This window comes from Mustela erminea, chromosome 18 (genome assembly GCF_009829155.1).
Source record: "Mustela erminea isolate mMusErm1 chromosome 18, mMusErm1.Pri, whole genome shotgun sequence".
Taxonomy (NCBI): Eukaryota; Metazoa; Chordata; class Mammalia; order Carnivora; family Mustelidae; genus Mustela; species Mustela erminea.
This window is the reverse complement of record NC_045631.1, coordinates 45,554,074-45,576,101: the sequence shown is the minus strand read 5'-3', so window position 1 is coordinate 45,576,101 and position 22,028 is coordinate 45,554,074. Positions and strand designations below refer to the sequence as shown.

General features: G+C 47.2%; 1 protein-coding gene across 1 annotated transcript in view; it reads right to left on the bottom strand.

Moving 5' to 3' along the window:
• Nucleotides 1-17,944, bottom strand: part of ITGB3 (integrin subunit beta 3) — a 51,038-nt gene extending 33,094 nt beyond the window's left edge. The window contains exons 1-2 of the mRNA XM_032320173.1: nucleotides 17,706-17,944; nucleotides 2,665-2,750 (exon numbers count right to left, since the gene is read on the bottom strand). Of these exons, the coding sequence (XP_032176064.1) occupies nucleotides 2,665-2,750; nucleotides 17,706-17,772 (153 nt within the window). The 5' untranslated portion in view covers nucleotides 17,773-17,944. The remainder of the gene's footprint in view (nucleotides 1-2,664; nucleotides 2,751-17,705) is intronic.
• Between the last annotated feature and the right edge of the window lie 4,084 nt (nucleotides 17,945-22,028).

Genomic DNA, 22,028 nt, shown 5'->3' with positions numbered 1-22,028 from the left:
CCCCCTCCCCCAAGAACACACCCTATGCAGATGGGCCCAAAACTGCACTCATCCACTTTGGCTATGTTTTCCTCTTACCGGGCCAAGCCCTTGCTATACACACCCAGAGCTGCTGTCCTCTAGGACCAAGGGAAAGCTGAGCCCAACCAGTTGTTTTTCCAGGCACTGCCAACCCTGCCTGCACCGCCACCGCCACCGTAGGGAAGGCAAAAGTAGAGGGCCCTCTAGGGTCAGTTATTCAACAAGTCACATTCAAAATGGCCCAGCCGGTTCACTTCTGGTTTTTTAAGTCAACGGCCAAGACACTTTCAGCAGTTAAACTTGGCCTGTGCAGGGGAAGCCCTTAGGAAAACACACACACACACAAAGCGGTCATGTTCAGGTTACAGCCCGGGATTCCCACTTCCCACTCCTCCCCAGAGGAGGCTGGCTGACACGTTTTGCCCCCACTAGGCTCCTCCACTATCTCTCCTTCCCTCCTCCTCCTTTCCCAGAGATAGTTGTAGTCCTTCACTAAACCCTTGGCTTCCCCCACTTTCCTGTTTATACTCCATACTCCCAGACATATTGGACCTTCTACTTCTAGTCATCAGTTTTCTTTGGTCCATGGTGTACTCATCTCCTCCCTGATTCACCCGACCCCCTCCCCACCATTCCCAGGCAGGTCCCACCTTGTGCTCTGAGGCTACCCTGCACCTTCTCTTCCTGTCCTCCCCTGGTCTGCCACAGGGGACAAAATTTGCCTTGGTCATCCATAAGTATTTTACACTTGTCTTTCCCAAATCTGGTCACATGAACAACGGGCTTTGTCTGGTTGGGCCTCCACACACCTCAGCTACAGAGCTGGTCCCTGTGCTGATCTAAAGGGGTGACAGACACTCCAAGAGTATGTTTTCTTTTTCTCCAAACTCCTCTCAGCCACACTCGCCTGACTTTTCTCTCTCTCTGGGTTGAAAAGGAGAGAAAAGGACCGGACAGCATCCTCGGAGTGACATTAGGGCTTCCTTCCTGGTTACCCATCTGCTCCAGCCAGCTTCAGGCCATCCCATCCAAGACGTTCTCCCTCCTTCGAGGATGCAGTTACAGAATTCCAACTTCCTTACAAAAGCAGCTTAACAATATTATGATGGCAACCAAGGGAAGGAGGATATGGCAACTGAGAAGGGAGGAGGCCGCTTCACACTTGAGCCGCCAGCTCAGCCCAGAGGGGTGGAGAACATTTGGGGGTGGAGGGGAAAGATTCACCCACCCCCTCCCCACCCCTCACTCCTAGCCCCAGGGAACGTTTCATTTGCTAAATGAAGTCAGTGTGGCCCAGATGTTGGGCAGCTGCCTCTGGAAGGAGTTCCCGTGCTGAACCGTATAGAGGCAACGTAGTGTGTTGGGCTGGCCTCCGCAGTTCTGGCAATCCTCCTGCCTAGGGATAAACACAGCCTCCCAGCTCCCACTCCCTACCCCCCCACCAACACCCCCACCAGCCTGCCAGGGTGGTTGCCTTTTTAGGAAACTCAGCAGATTGGGAAGAAAAGCAAAGAGAATGAGGAGGCTGGATTGGAGCAGTCCTAAAACTGCAGAGGACAGAATCTTGCTGTTGTGGCCCCGAGGACACCTCAGGTAGCCCAGAAGAAGCCTGGGACAGGAGTTCAGGTAATCACCTGCTGGGGGCCCGGCCAATGACTCAGCCTCAGACTCTGTAATCACTGGAATCTCTCCAGCCACACTCACTGCCCCCGCCCCCAGGGGCCCTCACCACAGCTCCAAATTCCCAACTCAGCCACAAACAGCCATTCCCTCAGACACACTCATTCCCCAGGGCCCCAGACACAACAAACTTTCTGCCTAGACACATCTAACCCCTTCCAGTCACCCTTCTACCCTCACCAAATTGGTCCAGCACCTTCTCTGACGCCTAAGAGAGGGAAGGAAGGAGGAAAATAAAAGAAAGAGAGAGGAAGAGGTAAAGTTGTGGGGACCCAAACTTCACAGAAGAAAAGGCAAGAGATCCTCTGACTGAACATCGCACCCCCGCACCCCACCCGCCAAATGCAAGATTTCTCTTTTATTTGTCTTTTAAAAGTTCAGGGATGGGGGTGCCTGGGTGGCTCAGTGGGTTAAAGCCTCTGTCTTCCATTCAAGTCATGATCCCAGGTCCTGGGATCGAGCCCCACATCGGGCTCTCTGCTTGGCGGGGAGCCTGCCTTCTCCTCTCTCTCTGCCTGTCTCTCTGCCTGCTTGTGATCTCTGTCAAATAAATAAATAAAATCTTAAAAAAAAAAAAAATAATAGTTCAGGGATGTTTGTAAGCCAGCATCCCTTCTATACCAAGAACCCTCTGCTAACTCTCTTTTTGATACCTTAAGCCCTGCTTCCCTGGGGTGCTCCACCCCAACAAAAAGTAAGTGAAGTGTGGTACAGAGAGACAATGGCTATAGTGAGACCAAGAACCTAACCAAATTGGCCCATGTTAGGGGGCCACACAGAAGAATCTGGACAGCACTCCCAGCAACAACCCCATAACAGCTCCCTTTGAAATCCATCAATGGGAAGGCTTCATTCTATCTTTGCTCAGAAGGAACAAGAGACAAGAAATGCCCCTCTGGGTCCATTTCTGCACAAAAGCAACTGAGCCTGGGGGAGAAATCTAATCAGATGTCTTCTCCTTACCTCATCTGAGCACCAGGCACACACAGGACTCACAGCCAGGCACTCCTGGCAGGAGCGGACGCCTCGTGTGGTACAGATGTTGGACACTGCAACAGAGACAAAGACATTAGCACCCAGCTTGGCCTGACAGGGTAACTGGCCTGCCCCATCCTTCCCAACTTCCCCAAACACCCAGATTTATAGCTCTCAGATGCACACAGCAGGTCTAACCATACCACAGACATTCACCAACCATAGGCTGTATGGTAAGGAAGAAAGAATGAGAAAGGTCAAAAGAAACTCATCACCACCCTCACTGATGAGGTCCCCGTGATAACAAGTGCTGGAGCAGGACTGAGCCCTGGACCCCATGTGTCAGGTCATAACTGATGGAATGGTTTTAATTAGTTACTGGTTTGACACCTACGTCATGCCTAAGAAAATCTGAAGCCCAGGACAATGCAAAGTGCCCTCTTTCCAACTATTCTAGTGATTGCTTCACAGCCCCTACATAGGGATCCAAAGCCCTGATGTACTAACATGAACACACAGCCTAAATATGGCAGCGGGTAGGGGCGAGGAATGTTCCAATGGCCAGCAAGGACAAGGCAAATCTTCTGAAACCTGCTCAAGATTCCCAATACATTTATCTTTGGGTCAAGGGGTAGAATGGTCCAGGGAGAACTCCAGAAATGTCATAAAAGGCTGAGTGAGATAAACTGGAAGAACATGGATTGGAGTTGAAAGGCCCATATTTAAAAAAAAAAAAAAAAAAAAGCCAATATTTGAATTCTGAGTCCTCTTTTTACTAGCTGCGTCATGACCTCGAGCAACTCGATTAACCTTTGTGAAAGGGTAATATTGACCTCACAGGACTTGTGCCCTTGGTACACTACTAAATGCCATTCAAATGTGAACAGTCTTCGAAGGACAGAGAAAAGGCTGGGGGACAGGAGTAGAGACAAAGGGGACACCAAAATAACCCTAAGAGAAGCTTACCCAAGAAGTAAACCCTGGGCACTTGCTTGGACAGAAGCTCTCAGGCTTCCTGGGTTCCGGCAGGTAAACCTCCTCTTTCTGCCGTGACCCCAGAAAGGTCTTTTTCAATATAAGGAACAGACTGAGGAAGAAACATTCCCCTTCATGATCTGGGCCATTCATCCAATTTTCTAAAGTGGTCCCTTTGTCCCCCAGCTGGTAAGACCAACAAATCAGCCTAATCAATGGGGTGTTTTTCCAGTGCCCCCAAAACTTCTCATCAAGTTGAATGTCTCAGTCCGTTTTACTATAGCGTGACTGAACTCCCTTCCAACATCTAGACAAAACACACCCAGAAAATGTGTGTGTATACACACACACACACACACACACACACACACACTATTGTCAAGAAAAAGTATCAAAAATTTGGAAATAGGCAAAGGAAATACCAGTGTCCTTTCAATATAATGCAGGATATTGACAAGTAGACCCACCATACTCTTGAAGTACCTGATTTTCTAGGGGTGTACATCTTTGTTTGACTTCTACTGATTAGCGTATTTTATAACTCTATAAGGGTAGAGGTTAACTTGTAGAAAACCAGTAACAATGGAAATGATTCTTGATGAGAACAGTGTATATGATTCTTGTCCAACCACAATGCAAATAATTTGATAGCAAAGGTAACCTTCTGAAGGTTAGGGTTCATTGCTTTGTAGAACATTAACCAATTTCAAAACTGTCAGATAATTGATTTCCACATTCCTTTGACTGAACAACTATAAATTTCCCTTCCCTGAATTTTCTAAAGATTTTTTTTTAAGTAATCTCTCCACCCAGTGTGGGGCTTGAGCTCCCAACCCCAAGATTAAGAGTCACACTCTCTACTGACTGAGCCAGCCAGGGTCCCCTTCCTTCCCTGAATTTTCTATGAAACTAATCTTAACATCTTACTGCTTCCCTCATTAATTAAGTTGAATAAATACTTTGACACAAATTCATGTTACATTTGTATGGTAATCATACTTTTAACTCTTTAAACATTAGATTTCAATGCTGTCCATCTCAGGGCCTCATTAGAGGGCAGAGGGATCTAACAGAAAGCGTAGGCAGCCAATCAATAGACCGGGGTCCTCATTGAGTCACCCTTACCAATGTGGCCTTAGGAGAGTCATTTCACTCCCCTCAGCCTGTTTCTTTGCTTGACTCTTCCTAACATATTATAATCATTCATCTATCTGTCTTAACAACACTGCCACCCAATAGATTTTAAGCCCCTTGAAGCCTGCCCTACCCTGCCCAGTTTGGGCCAGCCCCAAGTCTTTGCTCAAAGTAGATGCTCCATGAATATACATTGGAGCAAATGAAAAGGCATTGGACTAGATCAGTTTTGTTTTTTTAAGCAACCAAGCTCATGTCTCCATATTATCCATGGAATTCCAATATAAAACATGCAAATAAATGGGTTGAAACAGTTCCTCTGACAATTTAAACTTTCACTGTTCTCCTAAAAACACCAGAATCATATGTGGAATCCTGGAAGCCCTAGGCTTCCTCCGAGCTTGAGTCTGTCTCATTTCGAAGGCCCTTCCCGACTCCACAGTTCTGCCAGTGGGGTGCTGCTACCAGCCCATGAGTAACCCCTAAGCCCCGGTCTCTGACGTGACTACACCCTCACCCAGTGGGTGTGAGGACTGTGAGTTGGGAATTATGGCAGCGGTTTTCCGCCTGGCTCTAGGTGGTTCCAAGGCCACCTCTGAGTTGGGGCAGCCCTCAGCCAGGCACTGTCTATCTAACATGGAAGAAAGGCAGCCAGTCTTCCTAGAGATGCTGGCTTCAGAAGCCCTCAGGGTTCAGAGCCCACAATGCACCCAGGAGGTCCCCCCTGCAAGGGCAGCCTGGCCATGTCTCAGCTCCCAGTGGCTCTTTCCCAGCCAGATGTGAGCACAGCACCCCCTTACTGCCTTACTGAAAGAGCTCTGAGAGGAGCAGAGCCTGAACTATTTTAGGTCTCTACCTCCCTCCTTGAAGTTTTCATGGGAATCAGCATCCAGGGGGGTAATTCTGGACAGAAATGCCATCCATTTTCACTGGGGCAGTGGCGGGCAAGTTAGGTGGGGGGTGTTGAAGAAGCAGAAGGAGAGGTCAGGCAGAGTTAGAAGAGAGGACCATGGGAGGTATGGACACATCGAATTATCTCTGCAAACTTGCTCCCAGCCTCTCCATTTTTCCATCCATTCATTCTCAAATTAGCATCTATTTGCCTATGAGTTCTTGACTTGTAGCCACAATAGAAAGGCTTGCCAGATGGGAAATAAATAACAGCCGCCCCCCCCTCAGTGAATGGGCAGCCCCTGATCCCAGAGGATGAGACAGGCTGCTGGGATATGTTCTTTAGGAAGTCATGTCTGGGGAGTCATGCCAGCCAGTTCCCTTCACCTCCTCTCTCAGTGAATCACAGGTTGATTTCGTGAGAACCAGCCATCCCTCCCGCTCCAACCAAGATACCCCCTACCAAGACCTGCCTCCAAGGGCAGGTTCCCTGGATTACAGTGGCTAAAAGGGACTGACTCATCAGAAGTCTCCATGCCTGGGCCATGCCGATTCAATGAGCTGTGGCTCTGAGGCCACCCCTCCCTGCTGAACATGTGGAAGGAGTTTGGGCCTCTGTTTCCAGTCATTCATAGGGTTGTGTTCCTGCTTGGCCTCAGGGGCCCAGACTCAGCCATGCTGGAGAAGGGACGATCCTCATCAGAACATTTTTTTTTTTTAAAGATTTTATTTATTTATTTGCCAGAGAGAGAGAGCGCTAGCAGAGGCAGGCCGAGTGGCAGCAGAGGCAGAGGGAGAAGCAGGCTCCCCGCAGAGCAAGGAGCCCGATGTGGGACTCGATCCCAGCATGCAGGGATCATGACCTGAGCCGAAGGCAGCTGCTTAACCAACTGAACCACCCAGGTGTCCCCTCATCAGAACTTTTGTCCCTGAAAACAATTAGCAACCCCCACCACCCATTTTCTCTGACAGGCTAGCCAGAGCCAGGAAATCAGGTGGATTGGCCCTGGTCCTTACAGGGTGGCTGGAGGGATCCAATGAACAGATCCCTGTCAAAACTCCAGGCACGAAGGGCGGGCACACAGGAAGGGCTCACTTCGGGTGGCTAATGCTTCTCCAGAAGCTCTCGTTGCTACTCTGTTTGCCCTCCCTCTTTTTATCCTGAGTCCCCCGCTTGCTTTTGGAGGCAGGTGAATGTTTTCCTTTCTTCTCCATTTTTCTCTGAAGCCACCCCATTGTGCTGGTCATGATACACACGGCTGAGCATGCGCTGAACAGGGCCGCGGTGGGAGCCAGAGCCGGAAAGCCCCAGATGACGGTGAAATGATCAGCTGTCAGATCTACCTTTTTTTTTTTTTTTTTTAAGATTTTATTTATTTATTTGACAGGCAGAAATCACAAGTAGGCAGAGAGGTATTTAGAGAGAGAGGGGGAAGCAGGCTCCCTGCTGAGCAGAGAGCCGATGCGCGGCTGGAACCCAGGACCCTGGGATCATGACCTGAGCCCAAGGCAGAGGCTTTAACCCACTGAGCCACCCAGGCACCTCCCCAGATCTACCTTTTAAATGGAGTCAGGAAGATCCGAGTTCCAAAATCCAACCTAGGAGGGTGGGCCGGGAAGAGGAGGCCCATTAGAAAAGCTAGACGGGACCGCCAGCAAGTTTGCCTGGACAGCAGAAGGAAAGGCTGTGGTTTGGCCCATCAGGCCAATTCACAGAACCAGAAGAAAGACAAAGGATGGGACAAATGGAGGGGAAAAAAAGGGGGAACAAGGAAGGGAGTTGGAACAAGTGGAAGTCATAATACGTCAATGAGAGCTATTTTGAGGACGGGCTGTCCAATGAGACAGGATGTCAGAAAGCAGGAACAGGCCACCCGAGTGAGGCCATGGAATTTCAGCAGCGCGTTAAGTCAAGCGAAGAGATGTTTAGTGGGAGGGGAGGTTGAGGCACACTGCTTATACTACGGACTACCTTCCTCTTTGCCAGAGAGCCGTTCTGGCCTGGGTCACCAGCCCTCCCGCTGACCTTCCCAATTAGGTCCACAGGGACACCGGGTGACTCAGGCCGTGCCTGATCTTCCATTGCAGTCACCTGGCTGAGTGAGTCATCCAGGAACAAAATATCTCATGCTCACTGCCATATGGATTTACAAGTGGTTCCTGCAGGGCAGGCTGCTATGAAAAATTATTTTATTTTTGTTCCTTCATTATATGTAGCAGCAGCTCAGTAATCTAAGGAAGGGGAAGGACACGGGAGAAGTGAAGTTCAAGGTAACACACCTCTGAGCATAAATTTCCAGTAAGCATTACTCAAAATGGCAGGCAATCCAAATGACCACATTTCACCATACCTCAGACAACAGATGTAGGACGCACCCTAATTTCAGAGATTTTTTTTTTTAATTGCTTTAAGCACAACATGGTTAGATATGGTATGTAACACCAGAAGACATCGGTGTATGATTTGCTTCTACCAATATTAAAATGTGTTATGGGTTGAATTCTGTGCCCCAAAAAAGATATGCTGAAGTCCTAACTCCCTGTACTGATGACTATGACCTTATTCGGAAACAAAAGGTCTTTATAGATGTAATCAAGATAAGGTCAGTAGGAGAGGCCCTAACCCAATATGACTGATGCCCTTGGAAAGGGAAAATACCATGTGACGACAGACACACAGAGAAAATGTCACGTGATGACAAAGGCAGAGATCGGAGTAACCCTACTAGAAGGCAAGGAATGCCAGAGTATTAGCTGCCACTAAGAGTCAGGAAGTGGCAAGAAAGGGTTCTCTCCAGAGTCTCAGAGAAAGCATGGCCCTGCTGACACTCTGACCAGATTTCTAGCCTCCAGAGAGAACAAATTTCATTGCTTTAAGCCACACAATTCTAGCAGCCCTAAGAAGCTAATCCAAAATGGGTACACATTCCCATGGCATATATGACATGATTTGGAGGAATGTTGCCCTGAAATACTTTGCATGATTGAAAAAAAAGTCATCCTAGATTGAAAACTGCTACGGTTAATCCATCTACAGATAATGAGAAAGTGGGTCCTTTGGCCTTATACTTTTCTATTAACATATAACAGTGATGTTGGCATTCATTTACTCAACAAATATTCATTGAGCACCTAACTGTTCCTGGCACTCTCCTAGGCACTGGAGTTATGACGCTGAAATGAAACAAGCCCCCTACTGTTGTGGAGCTTAAATTTTAGTGCAAAAATGAAAATAAAACATACTCCACAAAGTACAATTTCAAACAGTGGCAAATGCTTTTTAAAAAGAAAATAGAGGGCACTTGAGTGGTTCAGTGGGTTAAACTCTGCCTTTGGCTCAAGTCATGATCTCAGGGTCCTGGGATCGAGCCCCACATCAGGTTCTCTGCTCAGCAGGGAGACTGCTCCTCCCCCGCCCCGGCAACCGCCTGTCTCTCTTCCTACTTGTGATCTGTCTGTCAAATAAATAAATAAAATCTTTTAAAAAGAAAGAAAAAGAAAATAGAGCAAAAGAATAGCATCGATAAGAAGAAGGAGTCCCTTCTAGAGAAGGCAGTCAAGAAAGGCCTCTCTGGATCTGAATAGACATTTTTCCAAACAAGACATACAGATGGTCGTTGGACACATGAAAAGATGCTCAACGTCACTCCTCATCAAGGACATGCAAGTCAAAACCACAGTGAAGGATCATCTCACATCTGTCAGATTGGTTAAAATCAAAAAGATGAGGAATAAAAAGCGTTGGCGAGGTTGTGGAGAAAAGGGAACCCTCGTGCACTGTTTTTGGGAGTGTAAACTGGTACAGCCACTGTGGAAAACAGTAAGGAGGTTCTTCAAAAAATAAAAAATAAAGATGCCGTATGATCCAAAAATTCCACTACTGGATATTTACCCAAAGAAAGCAAAAACACTAATTCCAAAAGATATACGCACCCCTATGTTTATTGCAGCATTACTTACAACAGCCAAGATATGAAAGCAATCTAAGTGTCCATCAATAGACAAGTGGATAAAGATGTCACACACATGGAGCGTCTGGGTGGCTCAGTGGGTGGAGGCCTCTGCCTTCGGCTCGGGTCATGATCCCAGGGTCCTGGGATCGAGCCCCGCGTTGGGCTCCCTGCTCAGAGGGGAGCCTGCTTCCTCCTCTCTCTCTCTCTCTCTGCCTGCCTCTCTGCCTACTTGTGATTTCTCTCTCTGTCAAATAAATAAAATCTTAAAAAAATTTAAAAAAAAATATGTCACACACACACACACACACACACAGGAATATTGCACACCCATAAACAAGCATGGGATCTTGCCAATTTTTGTGACAATGTGGATGGACGTAGAGTGGATTACGCTAAGTGAAATATATCATACCATATGATTGTATTTCTATGTGGAATCTAAAAAGCAAAACAAATTAATGAACAAACAAAAAGAATCAGACTTGTAAATACAGAGAACAAACTGATGTTTGCCAGAGGGAAGGAGGTAAGTGAATGGGCAAAATGGGTCAAGGGGAGTGGGAGATACAGGCTTCCAGTTACAGAATGAGTAAGTCATGGGCATAAAAGGTAGAGCATGGGGAATATCGATGGTATTGTAATAGCACCTTATGGTGACAGATGGTAGATACACTTGTGGACACAGCACAATGTTTAGAGATACTGAATCAGTATGTACACATGAAACTGATGTAGTATGTGTCAACTGTTCTCAAATTTAAAAAAAATTTTAAGAAAAAAAGGCTTCTTTGAGTTGACCTTTCAAAATGATATGAAGGAGTGTGTCATGGGAAGATCTGGGGGACGAGCATTCCAGAAAGAATCCATGACAAGTGCTAGATGGACCTCAGCCCGTTAAAGAAATAGCAGGAAGACAGAGGGAGAAGGAAAGAGGCAGAGCGGTGATTGGAGTAGTTCTGGTTGGGGACCAGAACACTAGGAAGCTTTAACCAAGGCAGGGAGCATGGCTTTCATTCTCCACACGATAGAAAGCCGCAAAGGGAGTCTGAGCAGAGGTGAGCAAAGATCATCCTGGCCACTCAGAGGAGAGCAGAGATAAGGGGAACAAGGTGAAAAGAGACCAATTAGGAAGCTATTACAATAATCTGGATTTGGGGTGGGAACGTAGTGGGATTAATAGTGTGGTCAGGCTCTAGCTATGTTCTAGGACTTTACTGATGGATGGCATGTGGGGCATGGCAGAAAGACAGGATGGACTAGGCCCCCAACAAGTGGATGCCCTTGGACAAAGTTTAGATGTTTTGATCACTGGCCATACCCTTTTCCTGACTCTTCCGCCCTTGTAAATGAAGCCAGAATCCGCCTGGTGATCACCTCCAACTGGGTTAATTCTGTAGCCATGTGCAGAACACCACAGAAGGCCCGCCTTGGACAGAGTCCTGTCTTCCATGTGGTTGTGTATACAATGGATACCCAGGCCCTGAGCAACACCGAGGGGGGGCGGTCATGGTAAATCCATGAACATGATTCTTGTGTTAACAGTGGACATGGTGGACAAGACATGCAGACCCACAGGCAGGAGATCTCAAATCCAAAACCTCTTCTGCCCTTCCACTGGCTGCGGAACCTCAGGCAGGTCCTGTCATCTCCCTGGAGCCCTGAGGTCCAGTGACTCTTTCATTCTCTATTCAAGGACTCATAACTGCTCCCTAGTATTTAACAGGCCTAACGCAGCCACATCAGCCAAGCACAGGAAACCCCACACTGCTCCTTCTTTCCCCCATGGTCCCCAAAATGCAAATAATCCTTGCCTCATGGGTTGTTAGGATTAAATGAGATAAGTTACTCTGAAGAACCAACTTCAGTGATGGCTCCCTAAATGCCATAAATGCAGGCTTCCATCCCCCTTACCTTTGCTCTAACTGCTTTCTGCATTAGGAATGCATACTCACCCCCACCGCAGCCCTGCCTCAGGGTCAGACTCTGCCTATAATAGGATGTGCTGAAGAAATCACAAGCCAGGAGACAAGAACCCCCAGGGCTAGACCCTACCAATGCTCCAAAACTAGCTATATGACCTTGGGCAAGTCACTTCATCTCTTAGAGTCCCCCCTTCCTGCTTCTCTGTTAAGCCAGCAGTGCTGGGTTAGAAGATGTATATGGTGCTGCCCGCCCTGGAAGGATATATTCCAGCCAGAATCCATCACAGGTGACTAATGCTCTGGGAGGCCCAGTATCCCAGGGCCCAAGACACCCCCCCCCCCGCCCCCGCTCAATGCACAAATATCCATTTCTTCCTAATAGCTTAGCTGAGAACCTGATTCAAATGCTGCATCTCCAGCTCTGGAAAATTTTATCAGCACAGGCCCCACCTCCCATCTGACTCACTCAGTAGAGAGAAGAAGCAAGCCTGTACCAAGCTCAGTTTGGGCCCAGCCCAGCAGTGCCCTGTTGGTGACCTCCTTGGCATCCAGCACTCCAGTTCTGCTACTTTTCCTCCTCTAGTTGATGTCTTGTGGGTATGGACAGCAGGCAACAGTGATGCCACCAGTCCTCGTCACCACCACCCCAACCCCATCTTGGTAGGAAGGCAAATTGATCTCACAATTTTGGAAGATAATTTGGCAAGACCTATCAAAATTTAAATGTAAAATAGTCATGTCTTTTGATCCAGTAGCTTCAGTGCAAGAAACCGAGCCTGAAGAAACACATGAACAAAAAAGGTGCAAACAATGAATGAGGCCAGCCCCTGCTGTTCAGCTTTGTTTGTAGTAGCAAATAGTTGGGAATGATCCCACTGTCCGCCAACAGAGAATCAGGTAAGTCAGTTTTGCTACACCCATATAGCAGTGTGCCTGCTGGGTAGGATTGTAACTCTTAGGATAAATAATGGAAAGATATAAACCGACATAAAAAGATGCTAGGCTATATTATTGAGTGACAATGACCCTGTTGGGATGATCCTACTTGAGAAATAACAGTAAGGGTAAATGTCTCTGGTGAGATATATATACAGGAAAAAAACTAGAGTAACGGTCAAGAGCAGTTATCTTTAAGGACAAGACTACAAGGGACTTGGTACTTTCTGCATTATTCTATTTCTGCGCTGCTTGACTTTTTTTTTTTTAGCACAGCAATATGAATTACATTTACAAGCTAAAAGAAAATTAAAGTTAATTTTAAATGTCCTTTGTCCTGTCTCAATTTCTGCCCTGGCGTTCATCTAAATGCAGGCTCCCAAGAGCACACCAGGCTTCCTACAATATGGCACACTTGAAACGTCAATATCCTGCAGACTCCTTGAATCCAAAGGTTGGTGGGAATTCCAGAATAAACGTGGGCCCACTCCCTTCAGGAACCACCCAGGTGAGAGCATGGGATGATATGTTCTCAACCTAGAGAAGTCCGAGAACCATGTTCCCCTCCACCTCGAACGCCTAGCCAAACCTGGCCACCACCGGCTGAGGCAACAAAAGGTTTAAACTAGAGGAGTTGATCTCGTGTGGTGGCTCAAGCCAAGGTTTGGAACCACAGGTGGATCTCATAGGCCCAGGTTTCTCGATCCAAGAATCCCAGTTAGCAAAGAGATTATGGTCGTCTACAGGGACTTTTGAAGTGGCTACTGGATATGCCTTCTGCCAAACTTCTGGAACTCTCTTCTGGTGTGAAGTTTTTCAAGGCTATTTTTAACTGTAGACCTCCTTTCCGCCTGCCCTCTGCAGAGAAATCCTTACATGGAATTCCATGTTATGAATTAGTTAAAAGAAAAACTTCTCTCCACTTGGAGCTGGAGAGGAGCAGGTACAAAGCAAAGACTCTCCCGCCATCTCCTTCTATTTTGCAGCCCCTGAGACACCAAATGCCCAAGGCCCACGGGGCAGATGGCTTGTGCAAAGTCACCCAGCCAAATGATGAAAAAGCCTGCACAGGTGGGCATCGAATACACGTTTCTCAGTTCCCGACCTGCAGCTCTTTTCACACCTGAGGTTTGGTTTTTTGCCCTGCATGAAAGGAAGTGGCTTTTTAAGTTAAAATAATAACAACAACAACACAAGTTTAGGTAAAGGAATAGAGACATACATGAGGAATATTATCTATACAAGGAGAAAAATCTGAATAGAACACCCCATCTGATTAATGGTGAACATGAGGGGAGAACAGAATTAAAGGGGAACCAGCCATTTTACTCTCCAGCATTTGACTTAGATATAAAAAAAAAAAAAGTTCACCTCATTCTCTCCTTGAATGTTAGAATGTCTTCACCAACTCAACTAAGAAATGCTGGGGAGAGAGAGACCAGTCTTTTTGTGACAAAGTGACTGAAAACTGGAAAGGAAGACTTGTATCACTTTCCAGCTCCCACCTGCATTGCCATTCATGACCTGAGTTCTTTCAGGCCCAAAGATCTTCACATTCGGGAAGGGTCGAGTTCAGGGGAAAGGAGGGGAGGCCTTGGGGTGAAGAAGCAGGCCAGCTCTGTGGGCAGCAGAGGGGGCTGGGTCAGGCCAAGTGGTTTATCCCTGAAGCTGCTCAGTCACTCCCCCAGTTAATTATCTGTCTGCTGATTCATGAGTTGTGGTTCCTGTGGGCATGCTTCCTGGCTATTTCTGCCAACAGAGGCAGAAGGATTCGTAGGGTTGGGGAGGGGATGATAACCAGAGATCCTGAATGGGCTGGGGAGTTGCAGAGGAGGAATTTCTATTAGGAAATTCCAGAGCTATATCCATTCTCCCCCTCCTCATTGTTGCTCCTGCCCCATCTGATGCTGTCCCCAGGAGACCTCTACCACTCACTGTTTTAAGGTGCATAAAGAATATTTCTCTCCTGTGTGTCTTCTCCCAGGAGAGGAAGAAAAAAGCAGACGATTCACAGAGGTCCCCTGAAAACAGAGGTCTAAGGCATCATAGTGTGGAGATCCAAATGCACAAAGAATTCACGGTCTCAGCTGTATTCTAAAATTCTCCAGAATGCCCAGATGGAGCCCTTGCCGGATCCCCTGTGAACGAATGCAGATATCCAAGTTCTGGGTTTCTGACAATGAGGCACATCACCTCTGGATGCCCTCTCATAGCGTTCCCTGGGTATTTATTTTTGTCTGCCAATGTCCCAGCCCCTGGGCCTAGAGCACTGAACAAAATAGACATGTCTTTCTCCTCACAGAACCTGAAATCTTGCGAAATGTCTTTTACTTTCCTCTTTCCCCGGAGACAGAACTTAGGGTTTTCAAGTTGATAAAGCAAATGTATGAGCCTCTTCCTCCTGGGTCTCTTCTGTGGGTTCTTGCAGGGTGAAGGTGACAGAGATATGCTAAACCACCAGTGGGGGACTATCACATAGGTGTGGGGAAAGGTACCCCATTGGTCAAATTCTGCGAGCCCAGGTTGTACTTACGTGTGAAGCAATAATAGCTGCTCTTGTCTCCAATACATGGTAGATACCATGGATAAGAATAACAGCAATAAAAAGTGTCACTTACTGGATACTTATTTTGTGCCTTTATCTTATTTAATTAGCACAGTCATCAAAGTATTGTTTTCTCCACTTTACAGATGAGGAAACTGAGGTCCCAAGAGATTAAATAACTTGCTTAAGGCCATACAGCCAATAAGAGGCAAAATCAAGAACTAAGCCCACAGCTGGCTGGCTTTAAATTGTAGCTATCCCTTTCCCCAGCCAACAGGCCTTCCTGCCATGTCTCTCCAGGCAGAGAACTTCATCTGGAGAGTTTTCAGGAGGGGAAATTAGCCCTTCAGCTCAGAACTAATCAACTTAGACGGTGACAGCAAACAAAACTTGTTATCCCTTAGGTCTCAGGTTAGAACACAGACTTACACAGGTGGAAGTCACAAATCTCAATACCTCTTGGGTGAAGCTAAAAAGATCGTCTTTGTACATAAATTCCAAAACTCAGTTCTACTCTCAAACAACCCCTCTTCTGCCCATCCCCGACTCTCCTATTCTGCAACAATCTCTCTGTGCCACCAGCCAGCTGTCTCTGTGTCCTTCAACGCTGTGTGTACCAATAACCCCTTTTCTACTTTCATCCTACCACCTGCTTCCCCAGCAATCTGACAACACCTGCAACCCAGCCACCAACCCTGAAGGAGGGGATTCAAATATAATCGAAACTGTTCTTCCTGGGGGCTTCTTACTCTGGAGATTGACTCTAGCGCCCAAGCTCTGAAACAATAGTCCCACCTGCTTCTCAGAAGGAGTCTGAGACTAGCTCAGTACAACCCATCACTGCAGCTGGAATCATCCCAATCATAACGATGAATCTGTGTACAGATCCCCCAAAGGATATTGCAAACTAATGTATGTCAATGCAGTGGGATCCTATGTGGAATATTACAACTCTGTGTCAGATCCACAAAAAATACTAGGAGCCAGCGGTGGAGGGAGAGACACCAAAATAGCAAGTAGACTCTTCATCTTCACTAATATTGAAACATATACCTAGCTAGGCTCTAGCTTATGTTACTTTACTTTCTTCTAAGACTATACGAAAATACAATGATTAGATTCGGAAATCATTCAGAAATTCAGAAAGCTGTAGAGGTGAAAAGGAAAGCAACAAGTTTTAAGTTCATGGAGGCAAGCATCTGGAGGAGACAGCTCCACAGCCCTCACAGACATCAGGCAGCTTTTGAAAGGCGTCTCTAACTCCTCCTAGGGCTCAGTGCTGGAGATCTGCATTTCGGCACTCTGGCCATCAGGCTGCTCACCATAGGCTGAAGACATCTGCTGACTTGCTTGAGCATCTATCACATGGAAAGCTTCAGCAAAAACAACTTAGACCCCTATATATATGATCTGTAACTCTACCAAAAAAAATCACTCGTAGATTGCGGTAATGGTTTCATGGGTGTTTATGTATCCCCAAACTCATCAAGTCATATACATTAACTATATACTTTTTTTGGTTTATCAATCATATCTCATTAAAGTGTATCTTTAAAACATTGTTGCCTTGCCCTGTAGAATCTCTTAGACACACACACACACACACACACACACACACAAGATCTTGAAGGCAGTCATCAAAGTATTTCTGAATAGCTATCTTGCATAGGGACTTATCAGTATATCTTACTTTTTTAATACCTACTGCACGATTTAAATTGTCTCACAATGAGTACTAATCTTTTCATTAAAAGTATGTATGTGCACACTTGTGCGTCCTCTGCAGAGGAACGCCCCAGAGGAAGGGGAGCCAGAGTTCTCTCTGGAAAGTTCACCAGGGCTCTGAAGGACCGCGGGCAGCATCCCTGCGCTGTAATCGCCTCTGCCCCTCCACCGGCTCCTCAGTACCAACGAGGCCGAGTGCCCACAGTCTCGACATAGTGCGTGCAGCAGCAGGAGAGACAAAGCGAGGGATCCAAGCCAGTTCCAGGGACCCTCCGTGTGGCTCCTCGCATACACTGGAGGTTTTTCGGTTGTGGGGTCTGTCCCGGAAGCAGAGGCAGCACTGCCACCCGCGGACACTGTAGGAGACAGAGCCCTCACCCTGCACAGACCCGCTCCCGCGGGGAGCCACCACGCAGAAAGACTAGGAAAAGAAAAACTTGGGGAAAAGTAACACAAAGCGAGACTAATTTCGAGAAGCCGGCACACCCGCGCGCACACACACTCTCACCCGAGCAGCTACGCCCACGTCCCTCCGGCTGCGCGCGGACACAGCGGGACCAGCCCCGGGAAGCCGCAGCTCGCGGTGCCCACCGCGGCCAGCCGGACCCGCAAGCCCCAGACCACCTGCGAGGCGCGCCGCCCGGGAGATGTGCCCGCCCCACCGCGCGCCCCAGGCCGCCCCGGGGTGGGCACCTCGCTCGGCCAAGGGCATCGGCGTCCCGGAGCACCCGCCCCGAGGTGGCCTCTCACCCCGGTCACCGCGGGGCCGGGAAGGTCCCCGGCTGCGGGCTCCCGCGGCCCCCGCCCAGCCCCGCGCACTCGGAGCGCAGACGCGCGGGGCCGGCCCGCCACTTGCCCGGCTCCAAGTCCGCCAGCTCGGGCTGCGGCAGGATGCGCGGCGCGGATCTCCCGGGATCCGCGTTCCCGCCGCGCGGGAGCCTCACTCACCTCCGCCGCCGCCGCCCGCCAGCGCCCCCAGCACCAGCACCGCTGCCCACAGCGGCCGCGCCCGCATCTCGTCCGCCGCCGCGGCGCCCGCCCGCCCCACAGTGAGCGGCGGCGCCCGCGGCCACTTTTCCCGCAGCGGGAGGGGGGAGGGGACGCCGCGGGTGGGACGTCACGGGGCGGGCCGCCGAGTCGCGCTGCCTGCCCTCCCGCGCTCCTCTGGACCCCGCGCCGGGGAGGGGGCGGTGGGAAGCCGCGGCGCCTCTCCCCCCACCCCCAACCCCGCCTCCCGCCTCCCGCCTCGCCTCCGCCCGCCGGGATCCGCCTGGACCCGCAGTCCCGGCGAGGCTGGCACCCGAGGGGGGTCGTGAGCGCGCCCGGACACTTGGTATGCTTAGAGAAACCGGGAACCTGGGGCCCCTCTCCTAACCCACTGCCGCCTCCTGGAGACGCCCAGATGTCTTTCTCTTTCACCTGAACGATAGGGCACTTTCCCTCTGTACCTTGAGTTTGAAACACTTTGTTTATTTGACAAAACCATTCGAATGCTTACAGCTGGTGCCAAAGCATGGGTTTAGTCCTTTAGTATTCACCGAGTTATTCTTTGGGTTATTTTGGTTTTCCGGAAAGCCTCTTGAGACATCTCAAGCTTGTGTAAGCAAGGATGTCCATAAAGGGCCATAGTAACTGGTAAACGTTTCAGGAAACGGTCAACAAGACAGGAGGAGGCAGGACACTGCCTCCAAACGCAAACTCACAGGCTTTGCAGGTTTATCCTATTTTCCTCCAAGGTCTTCCTCCCACTCTCTGCCTGTCCCCCAATCCTTCCTCTAGGTCTGGGTCTTCTCCAGACCAGAAGTCTCAGGCTGCTCAAAGAGGCAAAATGCTGGGGCTGCGAGCAGGAGACCACCAGTGGTCAGACCGTCCGTGGTACCCCGATGCTCAAAGGTCATAAAACAAGGTCATAAAAACAAGACCTTCCACGGATCAAAGAGCATGGAAGTCTCTCCAGCTCCTGGATTTCCCCAAGCCTTCTCTGGAGACAACCAAGATGCCTGAAAACTGGCCCAGACTCAGCTTTCCAGCCTCGTCTCCCCCCACCCCACCCCACCCCACCCCCCCCCCCGCAACGCAGGAATGTACTTCGCATTCCCAAACACTGCAGGACTTTTTGTCTGACAGATCGTCCTAAAGTTTCCACCTGGAAAATTACACTTACCTTTCCAAACATCCCAGATGGAATCTCTTCCATGTCAACTTGTCTGACGGCCCCTTTCTCCACCCCACCTTCTACAGAGATGGGTGCTTCCTTCTCAGACCCCCTAAACACTAGATGCACCCAAGGAGCAGAACCCATTAGGAGAAGAGTCGCTAGGAGGTTGCAAGGGGACAGAGGAGGAGCCAGCCCACAAAGGGCAGCTGGGCTTCCTGACCCCCGCTTTGAGACTCCAGATCCATATACTTCCCCCAGCTGATGAAGGGCCCCTGGGTTGGAAGCCGTGTCCACAGTCTGGTCCTTGCCCTGGCACAAAATCCAGATCACACAGCATGGTCCCATCTCCGCCTCGATATTCACATATTTGCTCAATTCCATGATTATAACCAATTTCCTAGTTACCTACGTATCTGCTCAGCCTAGGTCTGCTGGCACCAACCCCAGCTCAACAAATCTATTACCAACCCCAGCTCAACAAACCTATTACCTTCCCAGCTCCTTCTGCCTAAAGAACTTCCATTAGCAAATCTTGCAGGGAAGGTCTCCTAGCAACAAATATGCTCAACTTCCATTTGTTTCCCCCTCGTTTGTAATATTTCTTTCTTATTTATTTATTTATTTATTTGACAGAGAGAGAGATCACAAGTAGGCCGAGAGAGAGGAAGACAGAGAGAGAGGAAGGGAGGCAGGCTCCCTGCTGAGCAGAGAGCCCGGTAATATTTCTTAAATATAGATTTCTATGTTGACAGCAATGGGGGGGGGGCTCTTCTTAGACTTTAAAAATGGTGCTCTACTGTTGTCTGGCCTCCACTGTTTCTGATGATACGTCAGCCATTATTTACATTCTTGGTCCTTTGTCTTTTCCTTCTGGTTTTGTTGTTTGTCTGTTTGTTTGTTTGTTTGTTTGTTTTAAAATCATTTACACTTATAGAGAACTTGCAAAATACTGAAGACTTCTCTTTTATCCTTCACCCAGTTTCCCTGAATAACATTTTATATCACCAAGTCATAATTATCAGACACAGGAAATTAACATCGATACAATATTATTAACTAATCCAGTTACAATATTTGGATTTTGCCAATCTTCCTGCCTGTGTCCTTTTACCAGTCCAGGATCCAATTGAGGATTCCTTATTGTCCTTTTTTTTGGGCAAGTGATTTTTTGTTATTGTTGTTATTTCAAGTTTTTATTTAAATTCTAGTTAGTTAGCCTAAATGGTAAAATTGGTTTCAGTTGTAGAATTTAGTGGCTCATCAGAGGATCCCTTATTGTGTTGTGATCATGTCTCCTTAATCTCCGACACTTTTCTCTATTTCTCTCCTCACCTTGACACTTTTGTGTCAATTTTTAGGCCAGTTATTTTGTAGTATGTCCCCCGGTTTGGGTTTGCCTGAGGTTTTCTCATGATTGAATTGAGGCATTCTAGACAGAACACCACAGTAATGATATGCTCCTGGGCAGTACATGGTGACAATATGTCTTATTACTTACAATGTTAACCTTGGTCACATGGTTAAGGTGGTGTCTGCCAGATTCTTCACAATCAAGTTACTATTTTTCTCTTTGTAATTAATAAATATTTTATGGAAGACACTTCAATTCTATACAAATATCCTGTTTTTCTTCGGATGTTCACTAATGTTAGCATCTATTAATGGTTCTTGACGGCAATTAGTTACATTGTGTTAATTAATAGTGATTTCTAACTTCCTTTTTTCTTCTGCCACTACTAATTGGCGTTGCACAATAAAGAAGAGCTGCCCCTTCCCTCTCATTTTAAAATTTCAATTATTTACTTTTATCAGTATGAACTCACAGATATTTACTTTATTCCGCGAGCTACAATGCAATACTACCATTTTTCTGTTGCTCAAACTGTCTCAGGTTTGTCTCTACCTGCTTTTGAGTTTTCTCTTTATCTTTGTTTTTGGGATTTTATTTTATATTATTTTATTTTATTTTATTTTATTTTATTTTATTTTATATTTATTTTTACTAGCTTGACTCTAAGTTAAAGAGGCTTTCTCTTGGTATTTATCCTGCTTGGCGTTGATGGATGTCTTGAATACCTAAGTGGCCTGTATTTCACCAAGTATAGGAACTTTCGAGCCATTATTCCTTCAAATATTTTTTCTGCCCATTCTCTCTCTCCTTACCTTCTGAAACTCCAATACACATATTTTAGATATTATCTAAACACTTACAATAATTATATAAGTTATGATAAGTACTATATAAGTATGTATAATGTATAGTTTATTATATAAGCTATTATAAGTAGTTAGATATTATCCCACAGACTACTGAGACACTATTTTTCTTAAGATTTCATTTATTTATTTGAGAGTGCACGCGCATGCTCGTGCACACACACAGGCATGAGTGAGGGCAGGGGCAGAAGAAGAGGGAGAAGCAGACTCCCTACTGATCACAGAGCCTGTCGAAGGGCTGGATTCCAGGAGCCCAAGATCATGACCTGAGCCCAAGTCACACACTTAACTGACTGAGCAACCGAGGCCACTCATTTCTTAATTCTTTTTTTTTGTTTTTGTTTTTCAGATTAGTCTATTGATCTCTCTTAAAGTCTCAAATGAATAATCTACAGTTCTTTATTTTACATAAGGGGCTAAGCCTATCCAGGGAATTTTTCAGACATTGTATTTCTTTAAGTTCTAGAATTTCCGTTCACTTCTCCTTTATAGTTTCGGTTTCTCTCATTATATTCCCCATATCTTCAATTACTATATTCCCCATATCTTTATGTCCTCAAGCGTGTTTGCAACCACGGTTTTAAAATGCCTGTCTGTTCGTTCTGACTCATCTCAGGGACTGTTTATCTTGATTGCTTTTTTTAAAACCGTGGGTCCCAATTTCCTGCTTCTTCACATGTATAGTAGTATTAGATTGCATAGCACACATTGCAGATTATTCATTTTAGAGTTTATGTTGTCTTCCCTTGGAGAGGGAAGTGTTGTTCCATTAGGCACTTAAATTACTGCCAGATGATCTTGATCTAACCGATCGTGGTTTTATTCCTTTTCAGGACTAGTCTTTTTTATTTTTTAATGCAGAACATGCTCTTTTTTCAAAAAAAAAAATTTTATTT